At 42.1% G+C, this 19425-nt stretch overlaps 2 protein-coding genes across 3 annotated transcripts in view; one reads left to right on the top strand and one right to left on the bottom strand.

Moving 5' to 3' along the window:
* Positions 1 to 4464, bottom strand: part of mdn1 (midasin AAA ATPase 1) — a 71900-nt gene extending 67436 nt beyond the window's left edge. For both annotated transcript variants that reach the window (XM_071478492.1, XM_071478493.1), the window contains exons 1-4: positions 4183 to 4464; positions 3667 to 3893; positions 2179 to 2403; positions 246 to 353 (exon numbers count right to left, since the gene is read on the bottom strand). In XM_071478492.1, coding sequence (XP_071334593.1) covers positions 246 to 353; positions 2179 to 2403; positions 3667 to 3893; positions 4183 to 4278 — 656 coding nt within the window. In that variant the 5' untranslated portion in view covers positions 4279 to 4464. The remainder of the gene's footprint in view (positions 1 to 245; positions 354 to 2178; positions 2404 to 3666; positions 3894 to 4182) is intronic.
* A 100-nt stretch (positions 4465 to 4564) lies between these two features.
* Positions 4565 to 18190, top strand: casp8ap2 (caspase 8 associated protein 2). The gene is made up of 10 exons (XM_071478494.1): positions 4565 to 4879; positions 5912 to 5985; positions 6474 to 6548; positions 6689 to 6789; positions 7236 to 7310; positions 8252 to 8367; positions 8565 to 11011; positions 13057 to 15895; positions 16832 to 16931; positions 17042 to 18190. Exons 2-10 carry the CDS (start codon positions 5952 to 5954, stop codon positions 17102 to 17104), a joined length of 5850 nt encoding a protein of 1949 aa, XP_071334595.1. The 5' UTR covers positions 4565 to 4879; positions 5912 to 5951; the 3' UTR covers positions 17105 to 18190.
* The last annotated feature ends 1235 nt before the right edge of the window (positions 18191 to 19425 follow it).

Raw genomic sequence — 19425 nt, 5'->3', positions numbered from 1 at the left:
TAGCTGAGGCAGACAGTGCCTTTTTCAAGGTAACAAAAAAATGTTGCAATTGTACACAACGTTGAATTCCATCTCATTCATTCATTCGTTCAACAAGCAGGAATATTATGTACAACTGTATGTATAACTAAACGTACACAGTATACTGTGCTGTTTTAGAGCGATCAGAGCATCTAAACTAAACATTTTCCACAATATTCTGCCCCAAATATGAGGTAACGGATAATAAAAACAAAGTTGCATACTTGATTTTCATGTGCAGGATCTCGTCGTTCGTCAGCACCTTTCTCAGAAAGATGGTTTTCTGATTATCAGTCATATGAGAGACCAGTGCTAAACAATGGGCAGTGTACCTGTGGGAGACAATGGGAAAATACAGCGTGTTTAATTTGTTGGTTAAAAAAAAAAAAAAATCAGAAAGCACAAATGTTGTACAAATGTGCAACAGTGTAATACTGTTGTAAAGGGTAAATGTAAAACACAAAGACAGATATAGAGGGAAAAAACTAATTGTAGAACAATGTGAACACATGCTGATGTGATCAATAGGTGGATTATTGGTTTACTGCTCGCTGCCAGATTTCCTGCCTTATTTACTGCCACTACAGTAAATGACCCATGTCAGCTGTATTAAAAAGGCATCATCTCACACACAGTTCTTTCAACATTGATGTAAACTCACTCTAATTAAAGCTGAGACTTGGCACTTTAATGTATTATTCATTACTATATATGAAACTGAATGTGCTGAAGCTCAGAGCCTGAGGGACAAAAGCAAACTGTGTAACTGTTCAAATACTTACAGTCTGAATGTATAACGCTTTGAATTAGCTGAAATGACTGAATCAGAGACAGAGTAGTGAAGTTTATTTAGAGCAGTGATTTAGGTTTTGCAGCCAATTTGCCTCAGTCTGATGACACTTCAGTACAGTTCTATTAGTCACACTGTAGCTGTCAGAAAATCCTGAGATCTCCCACAAGTCCCACATTTTACACAGTTTTAATATCCATCAGAAGATATATTTGTGGTTTTACGAACCAAAAACCATCTCATTGTAGTTTTATATCTCCTCTCTCAGGCTTCTCTCTGGAGCTCTGGCAACAACAAGTCAGTGAGCCAATCATGATTGAATATAAATATAGCAGATTTCAGGTAAACACTCAGAGAAACCAAATCCTTTAAGGTTGGATGGTGGGTCCATGTGGGCGGGCCTTGGGGCGTGGCTGAGAGAAGTGACTGCTTTGTTGTGACATCACAAAGTTCCAGAAGTCCTGACGGCTGGTTTTAAGGCTCAGTTTCTGAATACAGGCTGTGTGCATTTCTCTGTGGACTGAGCCTTTGATACTTTCACAGTATTAATATAGAACCTAGACCTGCTTTATAATCAAAAACACATGGACATCTGACTTTATACTGGATGAGACCTTCAAATCATAGCTAGGAGGCTGAAATGAACTGTGTTTCCAACTCAGCTGTTTGTTACAGACGATTTACTACTTATTAGACATTCAGACATCACTGGTGACCATTTTCTAGACTAATGGGGATATTTTCCGCTCTAATGGTCATTCATTTCAGCACAGTGTAATGGAAATACAATAGTTCTTTTTAACAGCAGACATTTTGACTTGTCATAGTAAGAAAAGCACAGGTGTGACTAATATCATTAACATTAATGGCTCTGTTCAATTATGACAGCGTGATGGAGCTAAACAGAATGCAGCCATCAATCAATGAATTATTTACACCTGTTCATCTCCTACTGTGACATGTCAACATGTCTGCTGTTAAAAAGGCTTGAACCTTATTTAATAACCCATCACAATAAGCATCATTTCAAAGATTAATTATTACCGTGCAGGTGAGTGACTTAAAAAAAATTTACATTACCAAAAAAAGAAACATTACTCTGACAATAATAAAAGTACACTTTACATACTGGGTTGTTTTTTTTTCATGGGCACATAATGACTTGAAGGCAGGAAAATTAAATTAGAAAATCCAAACAAGAATTTGCAGTAAATGGGCTGAAACATGGAAATCATCCACGTTGCCTTTAAATGTGAAAATAAACCCAGCTGCTTTACCCATCACTGAACACCCTCACCCCTTAAGAGTTACCCTCTCACATATGGCCCACGCAGCCTCTACAGGAGTAAAGAGAGGCAGGTACGTACCCTCGGACCATGACGTCGCTGGTGAGCAGCTGGGACACACAGGGACTCCAGTCCCAGAGCATTCGAAACTTGGCACAGTCGCTCTGGAGGAAACGCAGGGTGGCGCCCATGAGGTCACGCATCTTCATCCTCCTGGGGCCATACTGAACAGTCGATGACTCTTCACTGGTGAAGAAGAGCCTCTGAAATACTGGGGGGGCATTGTCGAAGTACTTTGCAGCAAACCTTCCAGATAAGAGAAGAAAATTTGTTAATATTGATTGTAAATTAGTCAGAAAAAATATCTTGTTTTGTTAATTGTTTAAAATTATTTTTCTTTGGTTTCATGAGGAGGTGGTGGTGGAGGGTCCTGTTGAGGAAATGGTTTATTTGTTTTCTATCTAAAATTGAGAAGATCCAAATTAATCTCATGTCTGTGTGTGTTAGCATGGAGCTTAAGTCCAGAAATGTTAGCCTAACTTAGCATAGAAGCTAGCCTGGGTCTGTCCAAAGTTCAAAAACACAGCTACCAACACCTCTAAAGCTCACTCAGTAACATGCTGCATCTCATTTATTTCATCTGTCGACAAACACAAATGTAAAACCAACCACTTGTGATTTTAGAGGGAGCGAAGTGCTGGGACTATTTCCTGACAAACAACAGTGCATCTATCTGCCCAGCAGCTGTGTACAGAGTCTCTGGCCTCAGCACAGGTTGCCTCATACGGTCAGTGAGCACAGGTTTTTAATTTGTTTTCTGCACAGGCACCATGGCACCAAACCAAGGAACCTCACTGCGATAACAAGACAGTAGCTGCGCACAGGCACTGCATCCAGCTGTTATTTGCCTACAACTAGTTCCAGAAAATCACTCACCTGAAAGCACAGATTGTCATTATTACACTGTTTATGCCCTTATTAAACAGATAAGACTAATTATGTAAATGTGACAGCTTCATGGTTACTGGACAGTTGACTTTTGAGTTTTGTACAGAGCCAGGCTAGCTGTTTCCCCCTGGCTTCCAGTCTTTATGCTAAGCTAGGCTAACCACATCCTGATTGCAGCTGTATCTAATGCACTGACCTGAGACCTGATATTTTTCTCCTTATCTCACTCTCAATAAGAAAGGAAGTAACTGCATTTCCCAAAATGTTAAAGTACTTCTTTCATTTTCTGACCCTGTATTGCAAAGGGGCCTCAAGGCGAGAACTAGTCATAATACCTTTTTTATCCCTGTTTATATTGTACTCAAACAGGGTGTATTCCTAGCTAAACATGTCATTTTGTTTACTTGAAAGTTTTCAAAGGAAACATGCCCACCGAAGAGGAGTGGTGGTGGAAGGCACGAAAAGTGTCCCCCAACATATTTTTGCCAGAGAGGCCCCAACCAGGTTCATCTGGCCATGTGTACAGATGCAACACCAAGGTCAGGATCAGCATCTTTGCAGGTTAGAATGAAGAGAGTGAACATTTCAAACACACAGCGTGTCAAGAACAGGTCCACTTACGCCTGCGCATCAGGACTGATGCTGAGGAGTTTGCTGAGGGCCACACACAGCCGCTCGTGGAGGTCATGGTTGATCCTGCCACCAACTCTGACCCTCTCTGCGTTCCGCTCCAAGAGGTCCAGAATCAGCGGCCGCAGGTGTCGTGCTATCAGCAACGTGTAATCCTTCTCCAACAGCAGCTGGGCCAAACACTCCAGGATACACTGTCTGTCCTGCTGGCTCCATATCTGAGGAGAGACCACATGGACACCACAAAAATGATGATTGGTCGATAGAAAATCCACATTTTAAACAATATTTCTTCAGAATGTTTACAACCTGGGCAGCAGCATGGATTTAACACAACACACACGTTACATACACTAGAAATATCCGATTTCTTCAATGACTATTGACATGTGAAGGGAAGGTTACTGTCTGCCTCACAGGGAACACGTTTTTTGAGTCACAGCGTGGAAACAAAAACTGTAAACACATGAATGGATTCCACGCAAGCCGGGAATCCACATGTCTTACCTGTTTGGACAGATACTGGCTGAGTTCGTTGTGACTTTTGTCAACATGTCTGGATATGGTCCCCAGTGATGACAGGCTCAGCTCCAAATTCTCCATCCTATCATCTGTCGCTCGCGGGGGGGGGGCGATCTCCAGCGGAAACAGGCTCGCGCGACAAACTCACGGGAATCCTGATATATTAAAGCAAAGCGTGCGGCTCATCACGCGCTAGTCTGCGCGAGGCTGCATCACAACACACAAGCACGTTCCCGTTAGTGCTGTTAAAATCCTGTCCACATGTGAGTGAGAACACAAATCCTTCCGGGTCAGGCTACGTCCCTCCCGTCTCCGACGTCGCGCTGTGATGACGTAGCGGGACAGCGACGCCCGGTACAGTGCAATTCTCTCCGCTAGAGAAACAACTTTCGTCCGAGTGCGCCGCCACATCTGCTCCTGTTTAATGCTGGTTTTTATGAAAGTCCGGGGGTCGCGGAAGAATGTGAACCGCAAGGGACGACCGGGAGTCGCGCTATAATTCACCTCCTTTAGGGTCTGGCTCCTGTTTGAAGGATATTTTTGAGAAACCGAAGAGCTGCGAGAATACACCCACGGCAGTGACAGACCGCGGGAAAATGTCGTTACTTCCTGTGCAATAAAGTCTTGGCGCGACATTACGGTTGTAAACAACAAGAGGACACATATCAGTACACACAAACAAGTAAGTGGACCAATTCATAGTTAGCTTATTGCAAAATAGTTTATTTATATAAATATCGAGCTGGTGTATAGGCTCCTAATTTACAGACTGAGCACTTTTCTCCAGTGTAAGTTATGCAGCCAACGGTGGTTTAACGGTAACTGACCCAAGCCTGATGATAAACAACAATAAAACATATGATAATGCAAAAATAAATACATTACGATATTCCCAAAAATAGTCCTGAATGCACTTTTCAATAAAATATGCCTGAATACCTGTGTTAGAGATTTGTGTGAAAACGTCCTTCAGGATTATATTAATTGTTAAACGGAGATTTTGTTGGGTTGGTCTCCACTCTTTCTTTTTTAACACCTGATTCATGTGTAAATTTCAGGAGAACTTTTAAGTCGTGTGAGGTTGAACAGTTAAGGACAGGAGTGTAGCAGCTATAGTAATGCTAATGTTTGCTTGAACCTGGGTGTCAAATACCAGATTAAAGCCATGGGCAGAAAGTTCAAAATGAAGCAATATATTTTCAGCCAGAACAAAACTAACATGAAGATGAAAGTGTGCAGTGTATTGCCTCTGTCTGAATTACCCTACTGCTGAAAGGCTTTGTTCAGTGCTGTCTTTGTTTGAACAGTAGTGAACAAAAGGGTCTAGCTAGACCACGATGTTTAATATGCTAACAGCACCGTTAGCCTCAGTTTGTCCACTACAGATAAAATCACCACAACAGTATCTACCCAAGTGCAATGATGATGGGCCATATGGATAAATCCTCTGTCATGACACAATACATCACACTAATTTTTCTTGGAAAATGAACTGAGAAGCTGTTTAGTGAAAAAACAATCAATCAAATAAATTAAATAGCTGACAAATCAAGACACTTCATTACATTGATGTGAAATGAATTTAAAAATATAGTCACAGTCATATTGCCCAAGTCTAATTGTCTGTGTTTTTGATGAGCTTGTATAAAGTTTGTTCTTGCTGATGTTTGTGGATTGGGAAAACCTAATGATTTTCGCTTTGCACTGTTATCAGATACTCCTCAAGAAACTGAGCCGCAGAGATATTTGCAACAATGGAGGACACTGACACCAATGATGCTTCTGGTCGTAAGTATTCATCTATTATATGCGCATGGGCTGTTACGTTTAGATTTACACTGTAGTATTTGTGTATAATGAGGAATTCTGGCTTGTAATAAGGCTGTTATACCCTATAATATACAGTGTAGATATGTTTACCAGTGTCCTTGGGAGGAGTGGTTACACTCTAGTTCTGAGGTGCAAAATGATTGCTCATCTTTTTACCTGTATCTAAAATAACGCCCTCTGTGCTACACAATGCACCACAGTTACTTGCATGCACGGAATTTTATTTAAGTGTTTCAATTCCAATGGGAAAAAATGCACTATATGGCACCTTAAAGAAATTATAATGCAACAAAAATGTTGCATCCATAGCATGTAGCAATTAATATGGGAGTGATTTTGGACACAGCCATAATTTTGTGTTAAGACACATCTGGAAGAAGGGTTGCTTATGACTGTCTATAACTGATGATAGCTGTTATATTGTAACTCATGCATAACATCCACAGTGTTGGTACCAGATGTCCATGAAGATTCTGTGGATATCTACGATGGCCTGGATGTTGGTTTTAGCAGTAATGCAGGTAAAAGTTCTTTATGTGATGTTTCTTGTACAATATGATATTAGCACAGATAGACAGATTACAATTACAAATTCCTTTGTCCGTCATTGAGACAGACTGTTGATTCATCTTATTTCTTGTCCTATTTTGATTCATTACAGAGAAGTCACCTCCAAGTGCTTCTCAGCTGAAAGAGTCAATGGATCTATATGAAGAAATCGTGACAGAGGAGCAGCAGAGCAGAGAGACATCGTACACTGAGGTGAGCTGCCGTGCGCTTCATGCTTCCTTTATTCTGTCATAATATGCCTGTCATACTGAAGGAGAGGCCTGAGATCAACACTCTTGCTTTTTGCTTTGCTGTCTAGCATTTTCCCAACCTGGGTTAGTTGTAGTAGGTTGGACAATGCATAGCTGTGATATCTGTGCTGTAAACAGGTAATTGTAAGTTGTTAGTTGCCACAGGATTAAGTCAGTAACCCTATTATACATGTTCAGAGTTTTCCTCAGGAAATTGTTTATCAGAGGTGAAAAGTTCCACATCAATACATTTCATCTCATTAATTAATTAGTTAGTAGACAAGGGCCTGTGTATGAAAGGAGTATAAAGTTTTACAGGCATTGTTGTGAACACCACACTCTGTTGAAACACATGCTGCTGTCAGCTGACCAAACATCTCACAGGCTTTTCTGTTTGTACATTTGCAGTTGAAGTCCAGATTCCAAGCAGCTCAAAACCAAATTAAAGAGCTGCGCAGGAGACTGGAGCAGATGGAGATGCAGGTTTGTTTCATTTTCCTAATTTTTTTGTTGTTGAAAAGGTATATTATTAGGTGCATTATTATATCTATAAAGATATTATTAGGTGTCATACAGAAGAGTAAAAAAATGAGAATAGATTATTATATAATGAACTGATACGCCATTTAAGTAGTTGTGCACTATCTGTTATGTAAAAAAGCTTCACAGTTCCAAACATATGAGGCTGCTAGCCACCGTACAAACCAGTTAAATGGATCTGTCTCAGCTCCAAGTTGGTGCTCCTGTAAAAGTGTCGGAACCTTCGTGTGAGACCCTTTGATCTGTGATTGTGTGTTTTTAAAACTTATTTTGTAGCTGCAGCTCACTCTTTTGTCCTTGAGCACAGTGTAGCCGTGGTGTTTCTGGTGTAACGGCACCATGCTGGAGAGGTGACAGGTCTGTCTACAGTGTATGTGAGCTCTGAAAGACATTACAGCAGGAAAGGGGGCGAAAATTAGCGTGTTCACCCAGATGATGTGTTTACATCAATGCCAATCGGAGCCAGAGCCAATAAATACCCACACATCATTTGACCCGGGTGTGAATGCCAATTGTACCCTTTCCCATTGCCATTAAAAGATCGCTTCTCAGTGGGGGTTTTGAACAGTGGGAAAGGGGAACCTGTTCGTACAGACAATTTTTAAACTAATGCTGATATGTGTCCAAAGACAGGCATATTGGCATTTTCACATTCACTTCTAAAACTTTAATGTATTCTTATTCATCTATTTAGGTTGGTGTATTTTCTTTTCCAAGACAAAAACATGTTTTCACTGTCACTCATTTGTAAGGTGTTAAGCACCCATGAGGTGACCCTGGAGTACACATGGGCATTCCAGCAAAGATGGTTGTCAAAATCCACCCCCTCTAAAAATTCACCAACACCTTTCTCTCTCTCTCTCTCTCTCTCTCTCTCTCTCTAGAACACAGGCTTGAACACTGAGAACTGCCGTCTCAAGAAGAACATCTCTGCACTTTTACGCACAGCCAGACAGGAAGTGACGCGAAAAGATGCTGAGATTCAGAGGTTGAACCAACGGTACGTTTTTAACGTAATAACTGTTTGACAGCAACATGTTTGGCTGTAGGTTAATGTAATTATGAACTACTCTGTAATGACTTAATATAACATTTCCAAGAAGGAGCCGTAAAAGATCATGTTGGAAGGTCAATTAGGCCAAGTAGCTTGTTAATTTTAGGAAAACTTACCACTCCTTAAAATTTTTTTTTCCACAGGTCAAGTCGCCATCATCATCATCAGTCTCACATTAATAATCTGCGGGACCAATCTTCCTCCGGTTGGACCTCCACGGGCAGCTCCAGCAGCAGGCCACCTCCTCCACCACCCTCCAGTCCTCCACCGCCTCCTCCTCTCCCATCCATTCCTCCGCCCCCTCCTCCACGTCTACCAACTTTACCTCCCAGGCAGATTCAGTCTTCAAGGACAGAAAGTACCAGTTCAACCAATCACCCCGCTGGACCCTGCAATGAGACAACAGCCTCTAAAGCATCTTCTCATAGTCATTCAAAAAGCTCTTCAAGAGCAGATTGTGAAGTACCTGACAAACAGACTGACCACTCTGTCAGCAAACTCAGCAGCAGTTCGTCAACCCAGCAGAGCGATTCAGACAAACACAAGTGTAAGCACAAAGAGGAAAAATATCACAAACGATCTGAGTCAACAGATAGGCGACCTAGAAGTGGTTCATATCCCAATAAGGACTGTCATGTCCCTGAGAAAAACAGGTCTCGTAAAGCAGAGAAAGACACAGGACGAAAGCATGACTCCAGATCAGGTAAAAGCAGGACCTACCTAGATGCTGAGGGGCATCACAGATCAGACCGGACTAAAAGCCCTCCACCTGAGATTTCAAACAGCGCAACTTCCTCTGATGACACAAAAGGGAGAAGCAGAGAAAAGAAACAAGCTAAACTGGCTCCATCAGATTCTGAACAAAGTATCTCTCGCAGTTCTAAAGAGGGCTACAGCCGGGAGCATAGACGAATCGGGACAGGTGAAAGACATAACAGCAGAAGTTCAGACTCAAAGGACCGGAAAAGGTCCTCTTCAAATCAACATGCTGAGCGCCATACCGATTCTTCCAAAGAGAGGGAAGGAGATCGACTTTCAAAGGATCATCAAAGGAAGGAAGAGAGGCGACGGGAAGATGAAACCAGCAGAAAGCATAAAAGGAGCACGAGCAGAGAACGCGAAAAACAGAGATCAAAAGAATCCAACCCAGGCAAAGTGGATGTCCGCAGTAAGGAAAGACAGGAGAAAACACGTGAGGCCTTAAAAAGATCATCTAAAGAACCACATATCACTGTGAAAAGCTCTGTGGAGGAAAATAGTCCTAACAGGAAACTCTGTTTCATGGAAACGTTGAATCTAACCCTTTCACCGATTAAGAAGCCAACGTTGCCCTTCGATGCCACCCAGGACGACCTCACACCAGTGGATGATAAAGTTGGAAACAGACCAGGTGATGAGAGTCTCCAGTCTTTGTGTGTCGAAGACATGTGTGTCGTTGATGAATTAGAAAACAGTGAATTAGAAGCAGGGTTAAAAGATGTTGCAGAGCAATTTTCAGATATCCCCAAAGATTCAAGTGCTGAAAAGACACACAAGCAGTGTGATGAGGCAAAAGACGTCCAGGGAGAGGAGAAGAAGAGCCTTAGTGAAACTGCAGCTGGCAAACTGCTTGAAGAAAGTGCAGTTCAAACTACCTCAGCACAAAGCCAGCCCCTAGATACAACAGAGAATCAGATCACACCAAAATCACCAGAGAGTAGTTCTCTAAAAGCAACAGAAGGGGACATTTCTAACAGTCTGGCCTCAGACAGCCAGGTAGATAAATCTGTACCACTGGAGGCAACAGACTGCATCAATGATACATCAGGAAACATTTCCAAACAGCACACACACAAGTCTTTACAAAAGGTAAACCCAGGAAATGATACTGAGCAAACTGCTGCTATTCCCGACCCTGTTGTGCTTGAGTCAAAGGTAGAGCCTCTGAGAACTGTGATGCAGAAAAGCTCCCCTGTGGATTCATTTGAAGAAGCTGCAGCTGCTTCAATCTCAAGGAAAAATCCTGTTGCTGACGATGTTCCCAAAAGTCATCAAATTTCTCCCACCATTTTACCACAGGACTGTCAGAAAGATCTGCATCCTCCTGCTTCATTCAGTCCCATTCACAAGAAAGACGCTTGTAATAAGCAAGGTAGTCCTAAAGATACGGATGCTGTATCCAGCACAATAAGTCTGGAATCACTTCCACAGGAAGGGCTGAGTTTACCGGAGGCTATTTACGTTCTGACGCGGACGAACGAAGAGGCCAACAACAGCAGTAGTATTGCAGCTGAGCCGAGCTCCTCCACGGGCTGTATCGGCGTGTCCAAAGTCAGCAGTACGACAGAGGAGACGGTACTGCTGGAAAAGTACAATGACCTCACTTTCACGCCAAAAAAGAGCTTCAGTCCTGGCAAGAGTCATGAGAATAACGTTGAGCCTTCCAGTTCAGTGCCCTTACTTCTTGACGAGGACTCCATGATGCGCACGCTGAACAATCTGAAGAGGATCCCTGACGCCATAAGCCCCCTGAGGAGCCCGATACGGATAGCCAAGAGAAGTCACCTCCACGTTCACGGCAAGCCTGGTCATGTCAAGAGCCTTCAGAAAGGTAACGTTAGCCTGATGATAAGTCAAGTTTTTCATTCATTCAGATCGGAGTGGCTATGGTTGATTTTTTTTTACCATTTGATCACAACGTTAACAGCATTATGCAGGCAGATTATATTTGTGTGGTGCTTGTATATATTTTCATGATGATTATCCTTTTGAGGGTTGAACTTTGTCATCAACTCAAATCTCAGACTTAAAATTCTATTCCTTAAAGATGACTAGTAGAGGTCATAACTCATCTTAAAGGGGAACTCCAGAAATTTTACACATTAGAGTCATTTGTGATAAAATGTTCAAAATGTTCTTTAGCCTTTTGTGGCTGCATGAAGTCCAATAAGTCAGTGTCCAAGTCCATGTTGGCTGGAGTGTAAGGCTGCCAGTCTTCAAATAAAAAAATTTAAAAAAGGGGTTCGGTGTGTGGGGTTAGGGAGAAGAGTGCTTACGAAACTGTTCATCATGAGTCCAAAAATGATAAAGACACAAAATTTGCTCTCTTAACTTTATTCTCGGTTGGTATGTTGGTGAACCCAACCTAGATAGACCAGGAAGTATAAAAATTTGTTGTCCCAAGTAAATAATAAGAAAATAATGTTTGATATTTTGCGATTTTAAAAAAAAAGAGAGAATTCTGTATGAGGACCGTCTGCTGTTTTCAGAGAATGAAATTCATCATGAGATGGCAGTGTTCAATATTATCATAAACCACAGCCATCAGTACAAATTATGGAAGTGCATTGTTTATTAATTATTAAAACTATTCTAAGAATTATTAATTTGAAGTATGAAACCTTGAAATCTGACAATTACAGGATATCTGTTTGTATTACAACAGTCACCTTAAAAAAAAATGCACTTTGAATGAATGAAAGGTGAAATGTAATATATTTTTGAATTAATCTGGTTCTGCCAGCTGACGTGTGATGACAGAGTGAGGTGTTTTGAAAGGTTTTGACTTTACCTGCTGCTCCTCATGATCATGTGGTTAGAGTGTGGCTTTTTTGTTCTCTTGCATTAAATGAAACAAAGGCCCTGTTCAGACCTGACATTAACGTCCCAACACATTGTCGATACACCCATCTGTCATAGTCAGACTGACTAAAAACAACAACAACAACAACAACAACAACAACAACAACAACAACAACGCTGTTTTATTTGCATATAAAGCAGGGAAGTGACATCTGGTCACAAGTGGCAACTTGAGACACACGTGGAGTCGCATTTTAAAACCAGATGTGATCAGGGTCTAGAGAACAACAATGGTCCATCCTGCTGAGCCACAGGGCAGTAGATCAAAGTGAGATTGGGAACACCCTCCTGCTGAAGTATAAGACATAGCCTGTTGTGATTATATACTTTTTTAATTTATTTGAATTTGGACAGATAGATAGATAGATAGATCATCACTATCTATCTATCTATCTATCTATCTATCTATCTATCTATCTATCTATCTATCTATCTATCTATCTATCTATCTATCTATCTATCTATCAGTGAGCTTTCACACAATAGCCCCTCAGCCTCAGATGTTCCATCAAAACTCTGCTTGTGGCCATGCCAGCAGTTGATATCATTAAACACTGCACAACAAGTAAACATTCTCCCATTTAAAACCAGTGCATCTGTTTGATCTATTTTAGTTTGCACTCAGTCTACCAGTCCTACACTTTCAGAGTGTTTTTGTGTGTGTCTCTGACAACAAGCCCAACAGCTAAAGAACAGCAAGCTGAGCAGTGTTGACATGCAACTATTAATTCAGCTTTTTTTATGTAACTGACATCAGTGTATCCCAGTGCTTCAAACAAAGGAGCTAATAAATGCAAATTACATTTGTAGCTTCTGTCATAATAGTTATCATCTCAAATGGCAGCAAGTGTTAGTTTCCTTTTGTCTCTCATTTATGAGTTACTGATCTCAAATACACAAAACAGATCATTTACAAGATTGAGATCTTGTAACTACCATATTTATAAGATGCTTTTATGTAATTCCTAGAAAACGTCTATATAAACCTCTTTTCTCTCTCATTTTCCTGTGCAGATTTCACCAGCACAGCTGTCGATGTCTCTAACTCAAAGAAGCTGGATGTAAACAAAGAGAACAAATATCCAGGTTCTCCTGCAAACCAAGACACACAAAATATGGCAGACAAGGTATCTGACCTGCGTTCACGAATCTCTGACACCGAGCTGGAGGAAGGGGAAATTTTAAGCGAAAGCGACGAGGCGGCTGCAGGTTCCCCCGTTCCTGAAAACAAGAGGGCAAAATTAGCGCGACCAGTCAGAAATAAACCGAGTCCTAAGTCTGTGCTCAAGAGGAAATCTGAAGACAGGTGTGTTGCCTCGAAAGAAGCAAGTGAATCACCAGGTTCATCCACACGGAGCCCAAAGAGTCGTTTTAAAACCGTTTGCCCTGCAGCAACCAAAGCGTCCTTTTCCAACATAGAGGAGATAATGGAGACATTCAAGCTGGTTCGCACTGAGATCCGAAAAAAGTACATGAAGCTTCACAAAACCTTTCCCAGGAAGAGCTTTTATGGCATGATGGAGAATTTCCAGGAATCTTTTTTAGAGTTTGTGGACGGTGCCCACTTTGGTCAGATATGCAGTCAGGCGGAGGAGCTGAAAGCTAGGCTGAAGAAACTGATCGCATCCGTGTTTGGCAAAGTATCAAATAACGGTATAGTGAAACGCATCTTTGAGCAGCAAGCGGTCGATCTGAAGCAGAAGCTGTGGGACTTCGTAGACGTCCAGGTGGACTACTTGTTCAAGGACATTCACACGACGCTGAAGAGCCTTTGCAGACCAGCGAGAGCTCAGGCTGAGGATAAGAGGCCCAGCGGGAGTGAGAAAGTCTCCAGACAGACCTCTGTGAAGCAGCCACAGTTACAGCAGAAGGAGGCACAGTCTGCTCCCACCAGCCTGAATCAAGTCAAGCCTTGTGCTGTGGTGCCTTATAGAACGGGGCTCGGAAGCAGAGGCAAAGATATCAGAATCACGCACATGGAAAAAGAGCCCCGTCCAACAGACTGCCTGAACTCACAAACTGTAATTGACTTACTTCCCCCTAAACACATTTCCTCAACTCCAGAGAAAAACAACATGGCCTCTCTGGTCGTTTCTCAAAGCGGCTCTTTGCTCGACAAAACGGACTTTGAGCTCCTCACCGAGCAGCAAGCCTCCAGTTTGACCTTCAACCTGGTGAGAGACTCTCAAATGGGAGAAATCTTCAAATGTCTCCTCCAAGGATCCGACTTATTGGAGAGCAGCGGCATGACCGGGGACACCACGGCCTGGTCCCTCGGTACTCCGAGGAAGGATGGGGAGAGGCTCATCAGCATCACCACCCCGCCTAAATTTAGCTCTCCTTCTAAACTGCTTTCCCCAACCAGATTTAACACCCCCTCCAAACTCATTGCCACATGGTCCAGCATTTCACCTCGCAAAATGTCGTCCCCGCAATCTAAAGATCAGATGCAGCTGAACCCGGCTTTGTTCGATGAAAGCTGCTTGTTGGAATTGCCGTCGGAGAACAGAGCGATGCTGACTGCACAAAGGTCTTACTCCATACTAACTGAAGATCTGGCGGTCTCCCTCACCATCCCGTCACCCCTGAAGTCCGACAGCCACCTCAGCTTCCTGCAGCCGTCAAACACGTCAAGCATGCACATCATGTCCACTCCAGACAGCGTCATCAGCGCGCACATAAGCGAGGATGCTCTGCTGGATGGCGAGGACGCCACAGAGCAGGACATCCACCTCGCCCTCGACACCGACAACTCCAGCTGTAACTCCAGCAGCAGCAGCGCGGGCTCGGTGCTCGCCACGTCTTTCACGTTCAAGCCGGACATGCCCATGCAGGCGCTGGTGATGGAAAAGTCCAACGATCATTTCATCGTGAAGATCCGCCAGACTGCTGCGAGTGCAAATAACACGCTCACTGCTGATGAGAGCCTAAGTCAAACACTAACAGAAGAAGATCCGCAAGATGGAGGGGAAACTCCAGGAAATCACGCAAAAGCTGTGCTGTCAGTTGAGCCGCAGAACAGAAGCACTCATTCATGTGCTGTACCATCAGAGAACAGTCTGTCCAACTGTGCTGAAAGCTCTGGCATCTGTCAGGCTGCCACAGCATCAGAGAGATGTCTCACCCCAGATGAGAGCTTAACACTACCTAAAGATCCAGGCCACAAAAAAGAGGATGCATCAACTCAGCAGACTACCTCAAACTTTTGCCTCCCTGAGGAGTCACAGAACCTGTCAGAGTCTCTGAAAAATGGGCCTGTAATTACTCCCTCAGAGAACAGTTTGCACAGAGGTGCTCAAAGCTCTGATCATCTCTTCGTGCAGATGAGCCAGGCAATTGTAGGAGAAGGTGTCACGGCTGATGAGAGCTCAAGTCAAACATGCCACGAAGAAGAAGGCGCGCAAACTCAGACAAGTCCCTGCAAAGCTCTTTCGTCTGAGTCACAGAAGATGATCAGTCCCTCTAAACCTGCGGTGTTAGATAATCGTCCTCATCATCCTACTGAAAGCTGTGAAGCAAATCAGAGGAGCCAAGCCTCACCGTCAGACTCGGAGAGAGAAGGAATGGAGGTGTTGGAGTCAGATAGAAGTCTCACCATTGCAGACGACTTGAGCAGCACGCCAGAGAAAGACCAGAGGGACTCTGACAGAGGTAGAAAACGGAAGAAGCATCAGGATAAATTAAAAGCAAAGCGGTCCAGGAAGGAGGAGGTGGAGAGCACAGACGATACGGAGTCCACCTCCAAGATGGACAATAACGAGTCCAGATCCTCTCCAGCACAGCTTTCCCCCAACAGTCTCTCAGCCAAGAATGTTGTGAGGAAGAAAGGCGAGGTGGTGATGGCGTGGACAAGGTCGGTAGCTGGTTCTGTGTATATACTATACCCCCACCCCCCCATCTCACTGACATTTCTGAATGAAAGAACTAATACACACTGAGCAAGTCCCTACATTGTTTGCAATATCTTGTGTTTGTTCAGTGCTCACAATGTTTTAGCAAAATGGTCAAACTTTAAACTTTGATAAACTTTCATTATGTTTTAATATATTTGTGTATCGTCAACAAGCCAAAGATAAGTAATGGTTAGATTAAAGAAATAGTTCAAAATGTTGTGAAATACACTGATTTACTTTCCTTTTTGAGAGTAAGATTAAAGGTTCAAAACATTCTCATACCTTTGTGTTGAGTCTAGTTACAGTTCAGCTGTGGTGAGCTTAGCATAAAGACTGGAGGCAGGGGGAAACAGCTAGCCCAGCTGTATCCGCTGATTAAAATGTGTTTAATTTTTTCTTTAAGTTGTTTTTCTTGGCAACAGCTACATAAATTTTGTATGCTGTTTGGTTGCCATGGCGGCACGTGCAGATGCAACAGCACCTCTTAGACCAAATGTGTCTGTGCTTTTGTTGTTTTTGCTGCTGCATCTTTTCTTTTCATTGAATAATGGCTACACAGCAACATTTGGGACATGGCCAGTGAGCTGGACGGGCTAACACACTACTGAACTGACAGGGAATAATCTCTGTCTGGTGGCACTTGTGATTCTGGTTTGTGTCCATAAGGAATAGTTCACAAATTCTCTGGCTGTTTCCACAGACTGTTATAAAATACTGACCATACCTAATGTAAACAGTTTGTCTGAAGTGTCGCTGGTTATTCTGGGCTACAATATTCAAACACATGGGACTGTTTTTATATATTTGTGTAGGAGGCACTGTAGGAATGTAGTGGTTACATGTAAAGATGTTGTGATGAATAGGATTACCCCTCATTGTTTTTAATCCTCTTGCAGAGATGAAGATCGAGCTATTCTGATCGACTTGAAGACAAAAGGTGCTTCACGTGAGACGTTCTCTGCCTTGTCAGAAAGACTCAATAAGCCATCAGGGCAGGTAAGTTAGTCTCTGGTCTTTCTTTGTTGCAGTCATGTGATATGCATCATACTTTATGACAGTGAGATGAAGGAACATCTATTGACTGTTAACTGTTTTCCTCTCCTCAGATTGCTCACAGATTTTACCAGCTCATGAAGCTTTTTAAGAAGCAGGAGAAGATGGACACCTGATCCCTCAGACCGATGGGCTTGCATTAGAACATTTCCATACTTGCCCTGTAGCTCCAACACAGGTATGTTGGCTGCTGGTCATGTGACGTGGCGCAGGAGGATGTGACCGCAGGGCATCTGCGGATGTTCTGGTTGGGTCACATGGATTCCTCATATTGCCTACTGTGTCCATCTACATCTGACGGTCCTCATACTGACCACCAGCTACACAGAAACCTGGACAGCAGCATCAGCTGAGCTTTATTTTACAATGAAAGGTTGTAAATCCAGTCACTGTGTGTGTGTGTGTGTGTGTGTGTGTGTGTGTGTGTGTGTGTGCAGATATTTTGTTCTGGATATTGAACTGGACCTGTTCATACTGTCTGAAAAGAATTCAAAATAAGAATTCAGCAATGACTCTTCTTCAGCACAACTGACAAGATAAATATATGAAGGATAAAATATCCACTTACTATATATACAGTCAACATCAGTGTTGTTCTCGATGCACTTTTGGTTTTTGCAATCACTACTTCAGTATCAGTTGTTATGTCTATGTGTGGTCCTCACGGAAGCATATGACTCCGTCTCTGCCTTTTCAGATATGACATATCTCAAAAATGTGAGTCTAAACAAGTTCTCAAGTTAATTTTACATCTAGTCCTAAATGTATGGTTTTACCAAAACCTGAAAAACTGCCTTCAGACTGGGCTAATTCTTGGTTCCAGTGCATTTTTTCCAAAGTCAAGTGAAATTTTTATTCACTAAAATCGGTGGACGTGTACTTGAGACAACCTGAGGCGTCACCTTGCTGCATTGTTGAGCTATGGGACTAAGAGTTTGGGCCATTTGTTATTAGCCTCTTATATTTTGGATTTTATTTTAATGGAAGTATTTCAGGGGAGGGGTGGGGTGGGGGGGAGTTGCTGCTTGGTGTGTTTAAAGGTTAAAATGATTACATGTCCAATTCATGTAGAGGATGGTACATTTGTTTCTGATAATACAAATTAAAACTTTTAAACGGTATTTTGTTTGACTCACCCTATTGCTTATAAACAGCATGGAATGCAATATTGTGAATATTGTACATAATTCTTTATTGAAAATAAAGTTTTATTTATTTATTCTGGCGTCTTTTTGTATTTCTTATTTTGTAAGCTTTCCAACAAAATGATGGGAAATGGGGAAAAATCATTTTACTAAATTGGGGAAATAAGTGATCTACAGCAGTCTGTGCCAGTGGAAGAGAATCTGCGTTCGCCATGACACAAATAGTCACGAAGTGGGCCACAAAGTATGGAAATCGAGGCCATTGCCTAGGGGCGCCATTTATAACCAGCAGACCAGACAGTGGCATGAAGTGCAGGACAGGAGCAAACACATGGTGCCAACATTTACTGTGTTTTTTGAAGAACTTTCATATGTCACCATCAGACTAAATATACTACCCATTATTCAAACATAACCACGAATCCTGTATAAAGAATTGATTACATGTCACACAGGAAAATCAAAGCCATTCTTGATATAAATTAAAGCTAGTAGTACTTAGTACTTCTTAGAATGGTCAGGTATCCATATATTGTATTTAAAATTGAAAGCCGAGTACCAATACTACAGACTAAAATATACAATGACAGTAAAAGTCCTGGTTTTCAAAATCCTACTTAATTTAAAGTACAGAAAGATTAACACCTATATTTCTTTCTAGTATGAAAAGTAAAAGTACTCTTCTGCCATAAAATGTCGCCCTGTGACTGAGATATTATTATATCTGATATTATTAGATTGTTAAAACTGATGTATCAATGTTTAAGTAGAATTTTACTCTTTACTGTAGCTGCTTGAGGTGGAGCAAGTTTTAGCTACTTTATACATTAGATATTTTAGTCCAGTGGTTTCCCACCAATAGACCAGTTTCCTCCAAAGGGTCACAAGATAAATCTGAGTGGTGGTGACAATGGCTCTGATACATAAATGCATTTTCATATTTTGGTCTCTTTCTCTGTTTTTTGGTTTGTTTGTTTTTTTTTTAAACTGCTGACAACCTGAAGACATAATCTAAAAATTCACTGTATTCTAAACACTTAGTTTAGTGACAACACACTCACTTTCTCAGAATTTGCTGACAGGCTATAAAAAAAAGAATCTATGGACGACATTCCCTTGTCAGCCCTGAGGTTGCTGCTTGCATTTACCAACCGGCCTTCTCACCCCACAGGTAGTGAGGACTTTTTTCCACTTTTTACTTCTCACTGAGAGATAAGGTGAATAGATTTTTGTAGAAATACCTTCCAAATACCTCTCTCAATTAAAGTGTCACAATTAACACTCGCCAGAGA

Source organism: Trachinotus anak, unplaced genomic scaffold (assembly GCF_046630095.1).
Source record: "Trachinotus anak isolate AG129_WGS33_773 ecotype Australia unplaced genomic scaffold, CSIRO_AGI_Tana_v1 ptg000005l, whole genome shotgun sequence".
NCBI classification, from domain to species: domain Eukaryota; kingdom Metazoa; phylum Chordata; class Actinopteri; order Carangiformes; family Carangidae; genus Trachinotus; species Trachinotus anak.
Note: the sequence above shows the minus strand (reverse complement) of the source record. Positions and strands in the feature narration are given on the sequence as shown.